The sequence below is a fragment of the Copidosoma floridanum genome, unplaced genomic scaffold (genome assembly GCF_036245765.1).
Source record: "Copidosoma floridanum isolate Cflo_tuat_1 unplaced genomic scaffold, Cflo_Japanese_pri ptg000030l, whole genome shotgun sequence".
NCBI lineage: Eukaryota > Metazoa > Arthropoda > Insecta > Hymenoptera > Encyrtidae > Copidosoma > Copidosoma floridanum.
Genome location: NW_028321907.1, coordinates 18,084,869 through 18,103,740, shown reverse-complemented (window position 1 = coordinate 18,103,740; position 18,872 = coordinate 18,084,869). Strand labels below are relative to the sequence as shown.

The 18,872-nt window shown below is 35.6% G+C and overlaps 4 protein-coding genes across 12 annotated transcripts; 2 read left to right on the top strand and 2 right to left on the bottom strand.

Moving 5' to 3' along the window:
* Positions 1–688: 688 nt before the first annotated feature.
* Positions 689–3,743, top strand: Rala (Ras-like protein A). 5 transcript variants are annotated; one of them, XM_014353177.2, is made up of 6 exons: positions 689–805; positions 1,777–1,906; positions 2,020–2,228; positions 2,493–2,667; positions 2,950–3,066; positions 3,417–3,743. In XM_014353177.2, the coding sequence occupies exons 2-5, from the start codon at positions 1,802–1,804 to the stop codon at positions 3,064–3,066; spliced, it is 606 nt and encodes a 201-aa protein (XP_014208663.1). In that variant the 5' UTR covers positions 689–805; positions 1,777–1,801; the 3' UTR covers positions 3,417–3,743. The 5 variants fall into 5 exon arrangements, with proteins under 5 accessions (XP_014208663.1, XP_014208664.1, XP_089452344.1 ...); XM_014353178.2 differs by lacking the exon at positions 689–805 and adding an exon at positions 1,057–1,165 and having other exon boundaries at positions 3,417–3,484; XM_089596218.1 differs by lacking the exon at positions 689–805 and adding an exon at positions 1,057–1,307 and having other exon boundaries at positions 3,417–3,484.
* Positions 3,744–5,089: 1,346 nt separating this feature from the next.
* Wdr24 (WD repeat domain 24) lies at positions 5,090–11,399 on the bottom strand. Its single transcript, XM_014353246.2, has 10 exons — positions 10,947–11,399; positions 10,759–10,875; positions 7,980–8,202; positions 7,456–7,918; positions 6,869–7,032; positions 6,593–6,788; positions 6,356–6,533; positions 5,642–6,279; positions 5,410–5,571; positions 5,090–5,332 (listed from the first exon to the last, which is right to left on the bottom strand). Exons 1-10 carry the CDS (start codon positions 11,044–11,046, stop codon positions 5,204–5,206), a joined length of 2,370 nt encoding a protein of 789 aa, XP_014208732.2. The 5' UTR covers positions 11,047–11,399; the 3' UTR covers positions 5,090–5,203.
* A 170-nt stretch (positions 11,400–11,569) lies between these two features.
* On the top strand, positions 11,570–12,952 carry ATPsynO (ATP synthase subunit O, mitochondrial). The gene is made up of 4 exons (XM_014353251.3): positions 11,570–11,705; positions 12,130–12,174; positions 12,244–12,354; positions 12,430–12,952. Exons 1-4 carry the CDS (start codon positions 11,679–11,681, stop codon positions 12,868–12,870), a joined length of 624 nt encoding a protein of 207 aa, XP_014208737.2. The 5' UTR covers positions 11,570–11,678; the 3' UTR covers positions 12,871–12,952.
* A 17-nt stretch (positions 12,953–12,969) lies between these two features.
* On the bottom strand, positions 12,970–18,188 carry Marf (Mitochondrial assembly regulatory factor). 5 transcript variants are annotated; one of them, XM_089597130.1, is made up of 13 exons: positions 17,380–17,448; positions 17,198–17,286; positions 16,500–16,783; positions 16,303–16,429; positions 15,838–16,231; positions 15,651–15,758; positions 15,517–15,537; positions 15,094–15,256; positions 14,878–15,016; positions 14,196–14,805; positions 13,958–14,125; positions 13,696–13,892; positions 12,970–13,616 (listed from the first exon to the last, which is right to left on the bottom strand). In XM_089597130.1, the coding sequence occupies exons 3-13, from the start codon at positions 16,675–16,677 to the stop codon at positions 13,412–13,414; spliced, it is 2,310 nt and encodes a 769-aa protein (XP_089453256.1). In that variant the 5' UTR covers positions 16,678–16,783; positions 17,198–17,286; positions 17,380–17,448; the 3' UTR covers positions 12,970–13,411. The 5 variants fall into 5 exon arrangements, with proteins under 5 accessions (XP_089453256.1, XP_014208734.2, XP_089453257.1 ...); XM_014353248.3 differs by lacking the exons at positions 17,198–17,286; positions 17,380–17,448 and adding an exon at positions 17,816–18,188; XM_089597131.1 differs by lacking the exons at positions 17,198–17,286; positions 17,380–17,448 and adding an exon at positions 17,529–17,640.
* Positions 18,189–18,872: the final 684 nt, after the last annotated feature.

Genomic DNA, 18,872 nt, shown 5'->3' with positions numbered 1-18,872 from the left:
TGCCATATAGTAAATTATGTAAAAACAGCCGCAGTTTATAACAACGGATAAAAAAAAAACATTTTCGAATGAAAATGTCATTTTCGGCATGATTAAAATTTATTATGTACTGTACCCGAAAATCGACCTCCGATTACATAGATACTCTAATTTTATCTTTAACCTTATCTATTATCTCAGATGATTTGTAACTTACAAGATGAGCGTCAGATAAGTGGTGCAGTTGAAATTCTGATGAAAGAAAGGTCATTTTTTCCCCTTTATTTGATCTAAAAATGGCCGCAACCTCCGTCCATGAACAAAAATATTGTTACAAAATAGATTAGCTAAGTTGTGGCAGGTATTGTTATTATGTAGGAGCGTCTATTTTTTGGAGATCAATTTTCGGATAGTAAAAAAATTGTAATCTTGCTTTAAATGGCACTTGCTTGTGAAATCTTTTAATTTTCTATCTATTGGTTTCGGTTGCAGCTGGTATGTTGTACTGACAACATGGCACTTCTTTAACACCAACAAAACTCTTCACCAGAAAACCAAAATGAAATAAGTTAGTATAGAACAAAATTATTTGGGATCTCCACGAATTTTACGAGGTTTCTGCTCATAGAAGAATTGCGGCAGTAATTTTTTGTTATATACTTTTGAAGCCTGGAACGAGCCTTGTTTATTAAACGCGGAGACGCGGACCGTGGAGTGCAGTACTGCGGTCGTGTCAAGTGTTGTTTTGTGTTTTCCTGTCGTTATCGTTAGTCGCTGGCAACACTGCGAATCTTGACTTTACTTACCTTATTTAATTTATTCAAAGGTTTGTGGTCAATTATTTGAAAAAGTAATAATTAAAAAAAAAAAAAAATAATAATAACAATAATAATAATAAGGGTCTGTAATACTGAGTACAGATTTAACAGATTGTGTGTGACATGTAAATTGTGTATCTTGAACCTATTGGAATACCGTATACTACTTGCGGCTTGGTTAAAGCTAAGCTAAGGGGCACCGCCTTTACTTTCTTTCTCTCCCACTCACAATCTCCCTACACTGTATATACTGAATTCACTGACGTATACTTACTCTCTGTTTATAGGTTTTCCTATTACCCTCGATTTGTCAGCTACTCATCTCTGACTCCACATTTCCACAACAACTTAGACAAAATTATCATTAGGTAGTAGGTACTCAGAATCAGCTCAGAATTGGATCGAATCCGAATGGTGTATTTTTTTAAGGCGTGTACACCTACATGATCATCATGTGATAGTGTGCTGAAGTCGATATTTTTTTTCTGGCTTGCGCGAAAACGCATAAGTGTACATTCTGTATATACATATACTCATTTATATGATTCACGGGGGGAGAGAACACATGAGAGCTCCGATCGCCCCGATATGAGCGGGGGCCCGCCTACTGATTACAATTAACTTGTACAGGATTTTACAATACTCACTCTCATGTATCATTAATCTTGCAACAAGTTCAGTTTATCTGTGCACGGGTTTTAAGATTTGTTACATTTTTTTTTTTTCCCACAAGCGAGTCTCTAACGGGAGTGAGTGTCTTCTTCTGGCGTTGAAGATTTCCCACGCTGACAACATTCTATCCTATACTTACTTCCTTTGACGTTTAAGTTCAATATCCCGTGTTTTCTTCTTAACTCTCTTCTACTGCTGGGCTCCGATTTCTTAACACTCCAGTTATAATCGAACTTAACGCCTATTGCTGTTTTTTTTTTTTGTTTGGTCTACAAAAAATAGCGTACTTGACTCTTTTTGTCTTTAGTTATTTCGCAGAATATTCATTTAAGATGTCTAAGAAGCCAGGAGCCGCTCAGGCTCTGCACAAAGTCATAATGGTTGGAAGTGGAGGTGTTGGAAAGTCGGCCCTTACACTGCAATTCATGTATGACGAGGTTTGTAGATTTTGATACAAATTGCATATTAAACTTTGTTTTTTAAAAGGATAATGAGGTGCGTGTTTGTTAGCGTGTTGTACATGTAAGTTAAGTAATCCCTTTTTTTGCAGTTTGTCCAAGACTACGAGCCCACCAAGGCTGATTCGTACAGGAAAAAAGTTGTTCTCGATGGGGAAGAAGTACAAATAGACATCTTAGATACAGCTGGACAGGAAGATTATGCTGCTATAAGAGATAATTATTTTAGGAGTGGAGAGGGCTTTTTGTGCGTATTTTCTATAACAGAGGACGATAGTTTTCAAGCAACGCAAGAATTCAGGTATTGTAAATTACTTAGCAACTTTTTAAGACTTCAATATGCATTACAACACAGCTTTTTCCAACTTTTGTACTATCATTAGAATACACACGAATCATGCATTTTAAAATGTATATTTCATTAGATAACATTATCAACCTTAAACACTTTTTTTTACACTGATGATTCCAAAATGTATTTGTTGGAAACCTATATTTTTTATTTAAAAAATTCACTCTAATCATTAAGAGCTAAAGAGATATGATATTCGTATTTATTTTTCAGAGAACAAATTTTGCGAGTAAAGAATGATGAAAACATTCCTTTTTTACTTGTGGGAAACAAAAGTGACTTACAAGATAAAAGAAAAGTTAGTCTGACAGAAGCACAAGGAAGATCACAACAGTGGGGTGTCCCATATGTAGAAACTAGTGCCAAAACTAGAGAGAACGTTGACAAGGTAACATTATACATTATGCATCCTATTTTGTGATGTCTTTTATCCGATTGATGTATATGTATGAATATTGCTTGAAAAATGGGCACTCGAAAAAATATTTGTGTAGGTAGTAGAATTAGTGTTGTATGATTCTTAGATATATAAGTACACGAGCTTTAAAGTAATTGCTGCAACAAGTCTTGGAGTTATGCACGCATGAAAATTAAACAATTGAGGTGAACCAGTTTTATTTTAGCATCTTGATTTGAATGCTTGAACATAGCAACACTTGCACATTTTCAGGTATTTTTCGACTTGATGCGTGAAATACGATCACGTAAAATTGAAGATAAGTCTGCGAGTAACGGCAGAGGCAAGGACCGAACAAAAAGGAAGAAACGGAAGTGTATTATTCTATAGGTTCGCTATTATTGGCACTTATTTTCATTTGATACATCACTGATGGTTTTGCATTCAAACATGGCTTTTGCATCAGCTAGAAAGTAGCATGCCCTTATAAATTAAATAACGCAACAATTTTTCGTTCTACTATCTATTATTGACACTAGTACCACTGGTTTAATAATTTGATATTCATTAATTGATGCATACGAAATTTTTTTTTCTATGTGTTACTAAAATTTATTACCTATTATGATGTATGTGTTAAATATATTCTATTGTTATCGTGATTAATATTGAAAAATCGTATTAGTTGTATAGTACAAGTTACAAACAAATGAACATTAAAATCATACTCTCGTTTACAGGTATTTTTTGACCTTATGCGCGCCATTGCTGCTCGTAAAGCTCAAGAAAATCAAGGAGAGGCAGGGGAAGGTAGGAAAAAAGCAAAGTGCTGCAACATTCTTTAACATAAATGCAGTGCAGCTTGGTGGCCAATCAAACGTGTCTACGGAAGGGCACAAATTAATTAATAAAATCTCGACAATTAATCGTAACAAGCGATACATGCGATGACATTAATGAAATAAAATGCACATACACGTTTTCATTGGCAGCTCCTTTCTGCTCGTAGTGACAAGTTACTTTGGCAATACGTTTCATCATTCATTTCGCCTACATTGTCACTCTTTGTCAGAAAAAAAAAAAAAAAAAAAAAAAAAAAACACAGACAAGTGAAACCGTGAAAACGTCGCACAAAATTTCTTTCAAATTTTTTTTCTAAAGTGTTTATGTTGTGTTAATTATTAGTTTTAATTATTTTTACTAATTGAGTTGAAAAGTGTTTTTTTGATGAACATTAAAAGATAATATATACATATATATTATGTTTGACAATAATCAAAATTATTTATTACTTATATGTGCACGATAGAAATATATTACTGCCGATAAATTTTAATATTACTACAACTATTTCTTTTGTTCTTATCTTTATTTTCTTTCTCATCCAATTACATTACTTGTAAAATACTTAAGCTTATTTGTTACTGAAGTTAATGTTAAGTCAAATACAGTAATAGGATTTATAAGTACATTTATTTCATTATTTTTATAAATAAATTTCACCTGTCTGTGTATCATTACTATCGAAGAAAAAAATGTTTTCAATAAACACAAGCTTTCAATTGTAAATTGTAACTCACAAGCTTATAACATTAATTGTCTATATTGTTTACAAGTTCCTAGATATATGGAAAAGGCTTGAGATCTGTTTGCAAGATTAATAATGGAGTAGCAAATGTTTTGAATTTGAATCAAATACTTCTCTACAAAATTTTTTACTCTTGTGAAATTCACAGTTCTGAGAAATATTAAAAACTACAGTTTTGTAAAATTAAGTATGTGAGATCAGTCACAATTATACATAAGAATAAACAGACTGAAAATTAAAAAAAAAAGCTTATAGCGTAAAAATAAAATAAGGCTAATGCACCTCTGCGAGGTCATGTAGGGTCTTTGTAACGTTATTTTCCAGACTTTTTCATTATAAATTACGAATAGGTGGTATAATTATTCAACACAGAAAAATTTAGTTGAACTAAAAAATATTCAGCTATGTTGTAATAGCTGAATAGCCGTTTGTATAGAACAGATCTCGCCATATGCTTGAGTTTTATATTTTTATAATCTTGCAAATTGTGCCTTTATAAATTTTGTGAATTGTACGTAAAAATTGCTTAATATACTTTAATTAAACATTTTAACTATCTAATTAGTTAAGTAAGTAGTATCTCTGTCAAATATATATTATTTGTCACCAAAATTTTTTTTGCTTAGTGATTAACTTAAAAAAAGGTGTAATTACCTATCATATAAACGAGTTTGTATAAAACTTTGTTATCATACTAGGTGTAAAAAAAAAACATTTTATAAACTTACGATTTCGTTAAAATGCATTTCGTAAAATAAATGTATATACAAAAAGTTGAAAAATTTATTCGTAATTTCCAATAAAAAACGTGCAACATACCATCATACCATATGTATACATGTTGCACGTTATAGGAACATATTAACATATATGTACAATTACGCATGTTTTGTGTCATGAAATTTCGATCATTGGAGTACTCCAAAAATACAGAACGTATCATACGTACTCGCACATGTGACCACAACCAGTGGGACACTGCTTGTTAGCGCTAAACCAATCTCTCAAGTGAGCCAGGTGGCCACCGTGAGCACACGCCTGACACCAAACGTATGTTCCTTTGACAACCTATTTTTAAAAAACACTCATTTCAATAACATTCATTATGAGCAATAACGTTTTTATTCTTACGTTAAATATTTTACCTGATGGCAAATTGTGCACAGGGCGTGATTGGATGAACGACATCGATCGCACACCCACGCCGAGCGTGTCAGTGCTTTCGTACATAATGTACAACATACATAAACTGTCGTCGATTGTTGATTGAGTTGAGAAATGGAAGGTAGCCACGCTTGTCTTATGATCTGAAACATTGCATCAAGTTTTAAAACACCTGACTCGAGTTAGTTTTTAGAAATTAAATTGCGCTCTCACTCTTGTAGCCACTTCCCACAGCCTGAATCTTCCGAGCATGTCTAAGTACTCGAACAGCCAGTGCTCCTGCAAAGTCGGTTCGATGTTGAGATTTTTCCTCTTGTCGCCCAACGCCATCAAAATGCAAACCGTCGTCTGGACATCTTTCATATCAGCGTGATGTCTCAGCGTATTCTCGATCAAGCTCGTGGGATCCCAAAAAGCCGGCTTTGGAACGGATGTCACGAGGAACTGACAGGGTTGGTTATCGATTGTCACCGAGACCAAGTCATCGTTAATATCCGGCGAGTGATTGGGAAACTGCTCCGGCGGAGGTGACCTGTTCTGTATCTCGTGCCTGATGGGGAAGGCTTCTTTCGGCAAGGACCAGTCGTTGTCATTGTCCTCGTGGATAATCATGTTGTCAACGAAGCCCGAATTGTACTCTATCGTCAGTGGCTCGAGTTCGCTTTCCCCGAATGAGAAATCGCCCTGTGGTTGGCGCTTATAGGCCGACGTCGGTTTGTCGCGGCTTGTTATGAACGGTCCTATGAAATTTTGGTTCTCCGGAGGCTCGTCCATCTCGGTCTCGTCATCACCGCCGCTCACCATGCCTGGGGCCGACTCGCCTAGCAATGATTTTATATCGTTTTCGAAAGCTGGAAAATAGGACTGGTTGAGTCTGAAATAACAATTCTTTAATAACCCATGATAAACCATAAATTTTACCCGTACTTGTTTGTTCACTGGTATTGCCGATTGTCATCGGTATATTTAATGTGCTGGCTATATCATTGTCGGATATCGGACGCTTTGACGTGGTGCTGTTATTGTTATTATTACTGTTGCTGTTGATATTGCTTCCAAATGGATTTTTGAAGCAAGTTTTAATGATACTCCATACAGTGCTGACCTGTCAAGTTATTCAAATTTTAATTTAAAATTCACAAGATTTGACCCATGTACACTTACGTCGTTTCTACCGGCGTTTTTGGCAACAACGGCGTTGTGATCACAGATATCATTAAGATTACCATGCAATATGTAATTTTCTGCGCACATTTTGAACCACCGGAACTCACGGCTGCTGTTGGACGTAGCTGAAGTAAACCTGTGCATGTAACTAATGGCTTTGCAGAAAGTGTCGCTGTTGTTAAGCGAGGGTTTCCTTCAAAAAATTGAATGAAACATCACAATTAAAGCTCAAATAATTGTGCAAAGGAAAAAGTACATGACGATAATGGGTACTTTATTATTTTACTCGTGACGTGTTCTATGCCATTGGGAGTACTAGCTACGGCTTTGCAAGCGTAAGCTATGTCTCCTTTGATGTTTAGTGCAATTCCCTGGGGATTAGCTTTATTGATGGGTCTCGCGGCATCTTTGAATACATGATGATACAATGTTTGGTCCTGTGAAATAAAAATAATTTTATGGAAAAATGCGGAGTAAAATGTAAAAAAAACGAGCGGCTAAATTTATGCAAAACTTGAAAATTAGGCACGACCAATCCACGGTTTGCCAGAAAACTGATTGAATGCAATAAATTACATTAGCTTTGACACTGAACTTGAAGTTACCTATAAAATTTGAGCTCATTTGGATAAGAATTACTTGAGTTGGTCGAAAAACTTGATTATGTATGTACGTACACGATGTGACTCAGATCACCATTATACTTGGTTTGAAATTTGTTTTATATATATAAAAAAAAAAAAAAAAAAAAAAAAAAAGATGATTTAAAAATGGTTACAATTTTTGCTCTGACAAAAATATAAGGCTCTCCAATACATTGGTCGTGCCTAAAAACAACGAAATCGATCAAATATACCCACTCTACTGGAAGACAAGAGCGACTGAGGATCGCCTCGCCAAATAATGGCAAGAGGAGAGTTCGTGTGTTCCTCAAAAATGGCAAATGGAATGTACGGCCTCCTAATGTCCCACACGTTAATACTGTAATCGACGAGGAGCGAACAACTGGCGATCTGATATTTGCGATTCGGTCTCCACTTAATCCTGCCGACCGACACGAGAGTGTGTATCGTGTAATCGCAGCTCGGCTTGGTCGTCAAGTCCCACACCTTGATGGTTTTGTCCCTCGAGGCGGTAGCGATCCACGAGGTCTCCGGATGCCACTCGCACGCAAATATGGGCCCACTGTGGGCGGTAAAGTCCTGAAAACAACGCTCGGGACGGCGTACGTCCCACATTTGCACGTGCCCATTCTCCGAGACTGCGGCGAACGTATTTGGCTGTTGCGGGGAAAATTGAACGTCTCGCACAGATTCCGTGTTGCTATAAACGGGTAACATGTCATTCAGGTCCGAGGATATGAATGAATGGGCGAAAAGTGTACCTGACAAATGTTGTTGCCGGATCTTTGGATCTAAAATCGAAGCATTTTATCGTGCCATCTTGAGAGCCCGAGATAAGCCAAGAAGGCTCGGTCGCGTGGAAGTTAATTTTATTGACAGTTCGCGTGTGCTCGCTGAACATGCACTTTTGTTTGGACCTCGATCCTCTATTCATGTCCCATATGAGGATGACACCGTTTGTCGAAGCAGTGGCCAGAATATTTTCTATGGACAAGGGTCAACATACCACAGAGTTAAACTATGAAGAATATCGGAAATTCAAGGTGATCAGTGATCCGTTGGGGGCGAAATGTAAGAAAATAAATAAATACAAGTAAAGTGTATTTAAATTTTCCTGCGTTGATTTATTGATGCACAACGTTTCAACGAATATAGCCATTCCTAAAGATGTCGCCGAAATTGCATCTCTTGGACCGAATTTCAATCTCCCATCTTCTTTTCGTGAACGCGATTTTTTATGTATTATCAAAAACCTAGAAGTTGGTCTCTCACACCTCGATACGAACGATCGAGTAAAGACCGAAATCCGTGACAAATTATCTCAATATTTAGTTAATGCTTGTAAACAAAAGCCAGCTATTTCTAGAAAGGACCGCCAATATGCAAAAAATTTAAAATCAACAAAAAATTTTCTAAACAAAAATCCCGATATATTTTTCACCTCTGCTGACAAAGGCAACGTTACGGTTTGTCTCAAAAAAAGTGACTATACGGAAAGAATGCATAATTTACTGTCTGATAAATCGACGTATAAAATTATTTCAAAAAACCCATTAAACTCTCTACAAAAGAGAACCTCTAACATTTTAAAGAATCTCAACTCTAACGGCTTCCTTTCTAGAACATACCATCCCAACGCTTTGTCGCTCACAGATACAACTCTAGCTAAATGTTATGGCTTGCCGAAAATTCACAAGGTCGATGCCCCTTTACGTCCTATCGTCTCTCTTATCAATAGCCCTACATATTTTCTAGCAAAAGTAATTTACGATGAACTCAAGAAGTCAGTCAACGTTCCAATATCACACATTAATAATAGCTTTGAATTGAAAAACAAACTAAAAAATATAAAACCCACTACTAATTATAGACTAATGTCTTTAGATGTCAGCTCCCTATTTACTAATATTCCTCTAGAGTTGGTACTACGGAGCATCGATCGACGTATTGTGACCATAATGAATAAATGTCGAATCCCGGTTGATGAAATTCGACAATGTACAGAATTTTTGTTCAATAATACTTTTTTTACTTTTGACAACATTTTTTATCAACAAATTTTCGGCACGCCAATGGGTTCTCCTATTTCACCTTTGTTTGCTGACCTTGTAATGGACGACCTGGAAAATGATTGTCTCTCCATCTTAAAAAATAACTATAATATTATTCCATCTTTTTATTTTCGTTACGTGGATGATGTATTACTTTTTATTAATGTTGACCATATTGACCAAATCTTAAATATTTTTAATTCATATCATCCCAAACTACAATTTACATATGAAATGGAGATTGACAAGAAACTCAACTTTTTTGACTTGACGATAATAAGAAATTCTAATTATTTTAATTTTGACTGGTTTGAAAAACCTACTTCTTCCGGACGAATCTTAAATTATTTTTCTGGTCATCCAGTTAGCTATAAGAGAAATATTGTTTTTAATTTGGTTGATAGGGCGATCTTACTTGCCAGTACACGTTTTCACGGTGTGAATATTGCTAGGGTGAAAAACCTGTTGATAAAAAACAATTACCCTTTTAACTTTATTAATAAAAACATAAAGGTCAGATTAAAAAGACACAAATATAGTAATCATAACAGAAGCACTACAAACACCTACCCTCTCTGCAAAATTGGCATACCATATATTGACAATAATTTTGAAAAAATTACAACCATGTTAAAACCCTACAATATTCACACTTACCCTCTTATTAACAATAAACTGCAGCATATCGTCCGCTTAGGAAAAGATACAACGAATAAACATAAACAGACAAATGTAGTATATAAGTTTTATTGTAAAAATTGTCCCGCGTCATATGTGGGTGAAACAAAGCGAGCGGCGGAGGTCCGCATCAGTGAACATATGAAAAGTAAAAACTCCGATTCCGTTGTTTGTGCACACCAAATCAATTTTGACCATGAATTCGATTGGGATAACTTTAAAATCCTTGACAAAGAATCCAATTATAAAAAAAGAATTATTTCCGAAATGCTTTATATAAAACTCGACAAACACAACATCAATAGAAAGGAGGATGTGCTTTCCTTTAATAGAGCATACCTTCCTTTACTACGAAAGTTTAAATGTCCCGATCGAGTTCATCGCCCTTTACCGTCTACCTTTGCGGCTCCGCCTATATAAGCGCTGGCTTGTGGTTGTAATTTATTGTCAGTCGACAGCACGACAGGTGACGAGTAAGTCAACCAAACTTACGAATTCTCGCGTACCTGCGGTAACAATTTACAAAAAAAATTTATTGTATTTTTGTGTTTGAGCCTTCCAGATCACTCATTGTGTGTTTTTAATTTTAATTTTGTAGCCTGATGAGGCTGACGCATATTGTCAGCGAAACGTTGCGCATCAATTAATCAACGCAGGAAAATTTAAATACACTTTACTTGTATTTATTTATTTTCTTACATTTCGCCCCCAACGGATCACTGATCACCTTGAATTTCCAAATTCACCAGAGGGCACTGATATATACTAGCAAATTATGAAGAATATCAATATACTCCGTGATGGAGCTTACCCTCAATTTGATTCCAAACAACATCGTTGCAGGAATAGTTCATATTTGTCGTTTTGCCGACCCTCAGACTGAAAGTCTCGACGAACTTTTCCTCTTGGAGCTGGAAAATCTTGAATACTGCAAATACAAATTCCTGATCAGTACCTACTCATTGCTAATGGACAACAGGCATAGAAAAATCAACTCACTGTTTCGTCCGGACACGGCGACCTGGGAGTTATCTTTGTTGAGAGCCAGCGAGTTTCCCGGACTCTCGAGCGGCGTGAAAAAAGTCGTCCTCGACGCCATGGCTCAAACAATTAACAATACCTCTTTTCAGGAGCAACACTTTTTGAAATACTTTACAAAAATAAACTAGTGCCGCACATGTTTAATTGGAACAAAAACAAAGGCGGCCAATATTTTTTTTTTACTTTCAGCAACGTGGGTGTGTATACACGACAACCATCAACCTGTCAGCCATATCAGCATAGTAAAAATATCAGCCTCAAATCAATACCCGCACGATACAAATTTTCACACATATATTTTCTGAAATTCCTTGAAAACGGCGCTCTGCAGTGTTTTAATATCACAGTACAATAATTAAACAACATAAAAAGAAAGTTAACACAAAACAAACTCAACGAACGAACACTGCAACAATATAGGTACACTACAAAAACAAAATTGCAGACGACGTGACGACGGTGACGACGCGCGGCGGCGGCACACGGTGCGCGCGCTGTTTCACACGTATTTATACTTATACTTGGGTATTATACCTCTATTGTGCGTGCGTGTGTTATTATTGATGTTATGCAACCGTAGAAAGTAGCAGCATACAGTAGTTGGCATCTGGTGTGGTGGTGGTGCTCTCTTGGTAAATGTGAATTCGGCACACATCTTCCTTTAGACGAGAAACAAAGTTTTCGGGCGAAATGGCTACGAGCAGGATAAATATACTTGTAAGTCTACTAAAGTTTTATTTTAGATCTTGTCAGGTTTGGAGGAAGGATGTGGTCCGTGTGTTGTTTGGCTGTACTGAATTTGGAGTCTAGATTTGATGGGGGAGGCATAACCTTGATCCTCTACTGTCACAAGCTTATTGTCTGCATTTTTTTTTTTTTTTTCTAATTTACTTGCTTCGATGGCCTATTTATTCATTTATTCCAGCTTCTGTTTCGATTATACAATTATTTTGGCGCTATAATCTTGAATATCCTCACATTTTTTTACACATTGGTGTTAAACTTGAAAGTTTTCAAATCTCCTTATATAATTGAAAGTGCATTGATTAAATGAGTTTTTGATTGTTTACAAGATATTGCAGTATTGTTTAAGTCGTAAATTCTCTAATGATGCATTTCAAACATTAAATACAATTCCTAGGCAAGGTCTTTCTCAAGTTCCTCTGTGGCACAGCAAATGGTCAAGGTAAGATACAACATATGAGCTTGATGGACTTGAATTGTAGACTGTAAATAATAATTTGTATCATCTTAGCCACCTCTACAAGTATTTGGCGTGGAGGGTCGTTATGCTACTGCACTGTATTCAGCTGCCAGTAAACAAAAGTCGTTGGATGCTGTTGAAAAAGATTTGCTCAAATTTCAGGTTGAAAAATTATTTCTTTTCATATGGTCTTTCATGAAAATTTTCATTTTAGTACATGTTTTAACATTTCTACAGGGTCTTTTGAAAACGGACAAAAAGTTGTCTGAATTTATCAAGGATCCAAGCATCAAGCGCCAAACTAAGGCTAGTGCTTTCCAAAAAATTGGCTCCAACTTTAACCCTGCCACAGCTAACCTTCTGGGTCTCCTTGCTGAAAATGGAAGACTGTCAAATTTGAATCAGATAATTAACACGTTCAAGCTCATCATGTCAGCTAGTAGGGGAGAAGTTTTGTGCGAAGTGACATCAGCCAAGCCCCTTGATGCCGAGAGCAAGGGAAAATTAGAGGCTGCTTTAAAATCATTCTTGAAACCGGGTCAGAACATTCTGTTAACGACAAAAGTGGATCCCAGTATCATTGGTGGTCTGGTTGTGTCGATTGGTGATAAATATGTCGATATGAGTGTTGCTACCAAAATTAAGAAATACACGGAAGTCATTAACGCTGCTGTTTAAATATTCTATCATTTTCATTACGTGTAATAATTTTTGCGACATATTAGAAATGTCTTTAAATAAATAGATGTTAAAGAAAAAACACCTTTGTTATTTTTATTAACAATAAATCGTTTTATTTTGTTAAATTTTTTCGTGTATATGTACCAAGTTAAATTAATACCTATGAAGCAGAGCTCATATTACTGATAAAAATTAAATTACTCCTACTTAAAGATCTATGTTGGCTTGATTAAAAAAAAAATTTGTTTCTACACATAGTATTTGGATTTTGCTTGACTATATGAATATTAATCAAATCAAAGAATAAGTTTTTCATCACGTGTACAAACCTGAATAAAATTGCAAAAATTAACAGTACTATTTAACAGGAGAAAAAAATCTGAGTAACTGAGACAAGAATTTATGGTATAGAAAAAAACATTCCTCCAACGTGTGGCACGTTGTACTCAAGGTATTAGAAACTTCATCTACTTATATACATCAACAAACTTATTTTTTTTTAAACATAATTTTTTGAGTAAAACGACTAAGAAAAATCCTAGTGCAATGATTTCAAATATGCCGCATCAAACAAATCGAGCTCGTTTGCCAAGTAATTTGCCTTGTTTCTAAGGACTTTAGCATTTGTAGCTGCCTCTTCCAAAGTACGAATTTTTATAGCAATCGTTTTTAATTCGCTATCCATCTCAGACGTAGATTCATCTATCAAGTGGCACAATCTTGCAAATGTGCTTGATAGTTCCCTGTAATGAAAAGATATTGGTAGCATTTTTTTCTTCGCATATTCAATGGTTAATAATAAAATCACAGATGTGAGCTTACTGTTGAACTTGATGGCTACAGTTGGCCGATGTGAGATCAACAATGAGTCGCAGTTTTTGTGTCACATGACTGACGTATTGACGTTTAAATTCACGTTCCTTTGCTTTATTTGTCCATGTCAAACGTTCATACAGATATAAAGCGCCATAAATCGCTCCTGTTACAGCTATTAGTCTCCAACCAATGGTCTTTAACATCTTGGATAAAATACAATGAGCATATGATTATTGATGATAGTGAATTTTTTTCAGTAAAAACTTACGAATCCTGCAACAATAAGGCCTCCCATTGTTCCCTGTGAAGTTATTGATGCTACTGCTATTCTAGAAGCTAATGACCAGTCATCAGGTCTAGGTACAAAGCAGCTCGTTGTGGTAACGAATTTCGAAGAGTCTATACTATCTGCAGGAGATACGAGGGATTGAGGGATCTGAAAAATAAAAATCATAGACATTAACATTGATTTTCGGTGAAAATAAAGTACACGTATGGAAACGAACCTCCTGAGGTGCATTCATGATAGCCATTTTCTGACCCTTTTTACCAGCAAAACGACTGATAAGGGCAGTAATGCCCCAAGAAAAGCGAAACTCCAAGTCTTCGTGGAAATCAGCACACAAGTTTTCACAATTTAATCTGTATAAAATTTCAAAGGGTTCTCTTCTCGGCAAAACGTTCATAGTGATCTGTCGTTTATTTTCAGGTAGCAAACACGACATCCTCTCGGTCATCTCCCTCTGCGAATTTTCAATGTTTAATGAAAGAGCGGTACTTAGACGAGCTCTCAAGTTCGAGCCCAGACCGCATTCAACGTGTGCATGAAGTTCACGTTTGTAAACGTTCAATACTAGAGGCTCAGATTGGAAAGGAACATTGAATTCGTCAATGAGAACCGCTAGTCGACGAATCTCTTCGCTTAGGGCCTTTGACACTCGCTGTTCCACATCCTCCGTCATCCGATGTATTTTGTCCTTCATCTCCTGGGTTAACAACATTAACTGTTGCTCTGTGAAGTTTAGCCTGTCGTGCACCTCTTTTTTTATGCCTATTTGCTCGGCCTTCATTTTTTGTGCACGATCTAAAATTTCGTCTAAAGTTTGTCGTATTTCTCTGCAATGATTTAATATATTGGTTAATTTTTCAATTAATTACCATGTATTCTTATTTACAGAGTAGACTTACGTTGCTATGTGTTTTCCTCGCTGAGAATGTTGCTCAAATTTTGTTTTTACGGCCGATTTCGAAATACATTCTTCAAACTTTCTCTCAAAGTCTTGGAACTCGAAAAAACGATTTTGAAAGCCTTCCGCTACTGCGCCATCTGCGATTGGTGAATCGGTACAATTAATAAATTACTCTGTCAATCAATATAAACATTACACCAAGAGTGAAACTTACTGTGTGCCGGTTGTCCTTGCTGTTCCTGAATACGAGCGTTAAGCGTTTCCTTAGCCGAAACAAAGAAAACGCGTTCCTCTGCATCCTTAGGAGTACAAACCTTTAACTCTCTGGCTAGAAAATCAACCGCTCGTTCTTGATGTTGAGCTCTTACTAGTTTCACCTGTTGAAAATGCTCAGCGTTTATCAATGCCGTTTTTTAAAAACTCATAAAACACTAATCGTGTGGAGACTGGAAAATAAAATTAATGTGCACTATTTGCTTAGTGCATTTCTATTTTTCCGCAAAAAAGTGAAAAATTAAAAAAACTTGCGAAATCGCAAGAAAAGTTGTAAAAATAGATAACACAAAATTTATAGTCAGCAACACAAAGCTTCTTAAAATACATTTTTTTTCATTCTTTCTCTTTTACAAAAGCTTACCTCCTTTTGTTCATCGACCAGCTAAAGAATAAATTTACAGGACGATCATAATTTATGTTATTTAATTTTCACAAGTAACAATTAATAAATATTAATAGCTAAATGTATTTAAATAATTTACTTTATTGCCTCACCTGATTGAGACTATCTGGTTCAGAAGCAGAGGCATCCCATCTATTATTTAAAATGAAAATATTTGGTTTTGACAACTTTGTGGATACTTTGTGGAAAAAGTTTTTCTCCTAAAATAAAAAATGATTAAAAATTGCTTTGATCCAATGTTTTTATGACTTCAAGCTTTAGGTGAAAAAAAATCCTAACCGCAATCATTAACGTTGACTCTGCATTTGCAACAAGAACAAAAACATCTGCATCAAGGCAGTGTTTGTCAATGCAAGCATCAAGATTTGTTGTTACATCAACACCAGGACTATCAACAAAGACTACATCATCCCTCAAAAGTAAGCACTTTTCCTTTGGCCAAAAAATTCGTACTAGGGCATTTTCACACAATTTTTCTTCGCACAGAGCATTGCCAAGTTGACCAACTGACTGCACAGGCTGCTTTTGATCAGATTCTTCAATGACTAGGTAAGCTTCAGCACTATCTGATCCCTCAACTTGCAGGAAACAGTTTGTTGTATGACCAAGACCACTGGGCAATATTTTGTCACGCAACATAGCATTGATGACGGTACTTTTTCCATTACTAGTTCTGTAAAACGCATAGTCAATTATAATATTATGTTTGGCATAACGCGATGAAAAATAATAAGTTTTTAGTACCTTCCAAAGAAAGCCACTTTCATGTGATCCCGCTTGAGAACATCTCTGATACCTTGAACCTTCACTTTGTAACTTTCTATTTTACTGGCTTCTTCAGGATTGAGTATAGGAGGTTCATTTTTTAGAGCTGAAAAGCATGTTTTGTTAAACAATCTAGTGATATATGGTTTATAAAGTTGATTTGAATGGAAACTCACATCCAATGAACCTGGTTGTGTCGTCAACATAATCATCGATCTCAAGGAAGATGTCATTAATTTTCTTCTTGGCCTTGACAAATATCTGTAGAGGAGAATTTTCATTTTTTATATCTGTTGTGCGAAATTGATTCTCTCCAGCTATCATTGACATTGTGCGATTGATATATGCAGCCATTATTTGCTCTACTACTTGGTTGAATTGTTACTTAGCAAATTAATTATAACAATGTGACTCTGCTGGTGGTGTTTGATTGGTGGTGACGAAGCATGCGAGGTTGCAACTGAAATCAAAAAATAAAAACCAAGCATCATTCAAACTAAAACGTTGTGTTGTTGTGTAAGATACATATATTTTTAACATCTAGTCATCTAGTGTACACAAATTATGCCATAATAAAGTATAATACATATAATTGTTTATATATATAGATAAAATACGATATCTATGGTGCTTACTTTAAAATCTTTTTTTATTTCATAAACTTCAAAGAAAGTTATCAAGAGAACATCAAAGTTACTGATGATGTAGAAAGCAGATAAATACATAAAAATATTGTGGATGGTAAATATGTACATACATATAAATGATAATTCATGTGACTGCTACAGCAAAATATGGACAATATAATGATAATGGCTAATAATTGATAGACACAACACTAAAACGCAACAACGATAAATTAACGATGTTTAACCTGTTTCTCTTCAGACATTGGAGTATCTAATTCGTGTAAATCTATGATATTATATAGGATGAAATGGTTTGTTAGTTCCCAACTCCACTCTGAAACATTTATTCAACACGAAAAAATAACATCTAAAAAATGTCTGAGATCACAGCTTTTAAATATAAATTAAAGTTCGATCATTCGATTACCCCGTGTATATGATCATTTAAAAAATCAATGAAACTTATTTCTGTAAAAGTAAATAAAAATATTACTGGTAAAAAAAATAAAACCCGTAGGTATATTTAATGCTCTCATATGTGCAGGTGTATTTTTCTGACACACACGATGACCTAACCTAAAAATACTCGTGACGCAACTTCAACCATGGTATCAGACTCTGAAGTTGCTTAGTTGCATCGATCGTTAACAAGTATAATTGTTGTACTGTTATTAAGTACAAGTAAGCTTGAGATCATTAATCATGTATCTGACAATTCGATGACTTAGGTACGCTAAAGTGATCGATTTTAGAGATGTCAGTAGCAAAAGAGGCCTCAAAAACTGCGCGTTGCGTTGTATAAAGCACGAGAATAACAAGTAAAAAGAAGCATTGTACAGACATAAGTATTTATTTTGACTTACGAATTTTTCGTTCGGTACGGCAAATATAATTGTTTCGTTCGAATTTCATAAGGATCGGATCATCGGATCGTCTGCGACGGGCCGCACCTCTCACTACTATTTACGTGCAACTCGATTGATTTTCTTTTATCACAACCTTTATAAACTTAAAATGACCTTCGGCTACTATACTCTACTATACTGTCTAATCCGCGTGAGAACGACATTGATGACATTCGTAGGTACACGAAGGAGGCCGTCGGATGATGATCGCGTGCGAGGGAGCTGAGGAAATAATTGTTTTATCGAATCCAATCTCTAGTACGGCTCTATAGGCTCTACCCACACACTACTTATTATAAATGTCCAGATGCCCAGTGCCCAGTTGCCCACAGAGAGCTCTCATCATCTAAGTATGAGGTAAGGTAGCTGTTTCTCAGTTTTCTCTTACGTTTCGTCAACGTGATCATATAAATATAAGTATATTATGAACAACTGGTCATAAGTGCAGTCATCACTCAGGTTTGCACCGATGGCTAATTAACACTATTCTTGTGTATACAAGAATGCCGTGTCTGAGCCTAAGGGCGATGATGAATAAATAAAAAATCTATACAGCTCGCAACGCAACTCATACTCGGTCTACTAATCTCTGTCAAAGGAATCCCTTGTTATCTGATCCTTCTCTCTGTCTTTTGGCTCAAAAACTACAAATTTTCACAAGGTTCCAGCAAATAACAACAATCGAAGTACATCCGAGTCGGATTTTGTTTTGTAAAATTTATTTCTTTACCTGTTCAAAAATACTTACTGATTAACTTATTGTTGTGATTTATAATCATACGCATAAATAGTTAAAAAACCAACGGTGAGTATAATTCGAGTTTACCAAAATTAAAAATTAAAAATTTAAATTTGGCATTAAAAAAAAAAATAAAAAAAATACGGCACACACAGTTGAATAGTTCTACATTCTTGAGTTGTGGATTGTTTTTGCCGATAATAGGAGCTGTTCGCTAGTTTTTCCGTGGATTGGGTGCGAGAAACGACTCTTGGTGCGAATCAGTTTTTGAAAGAC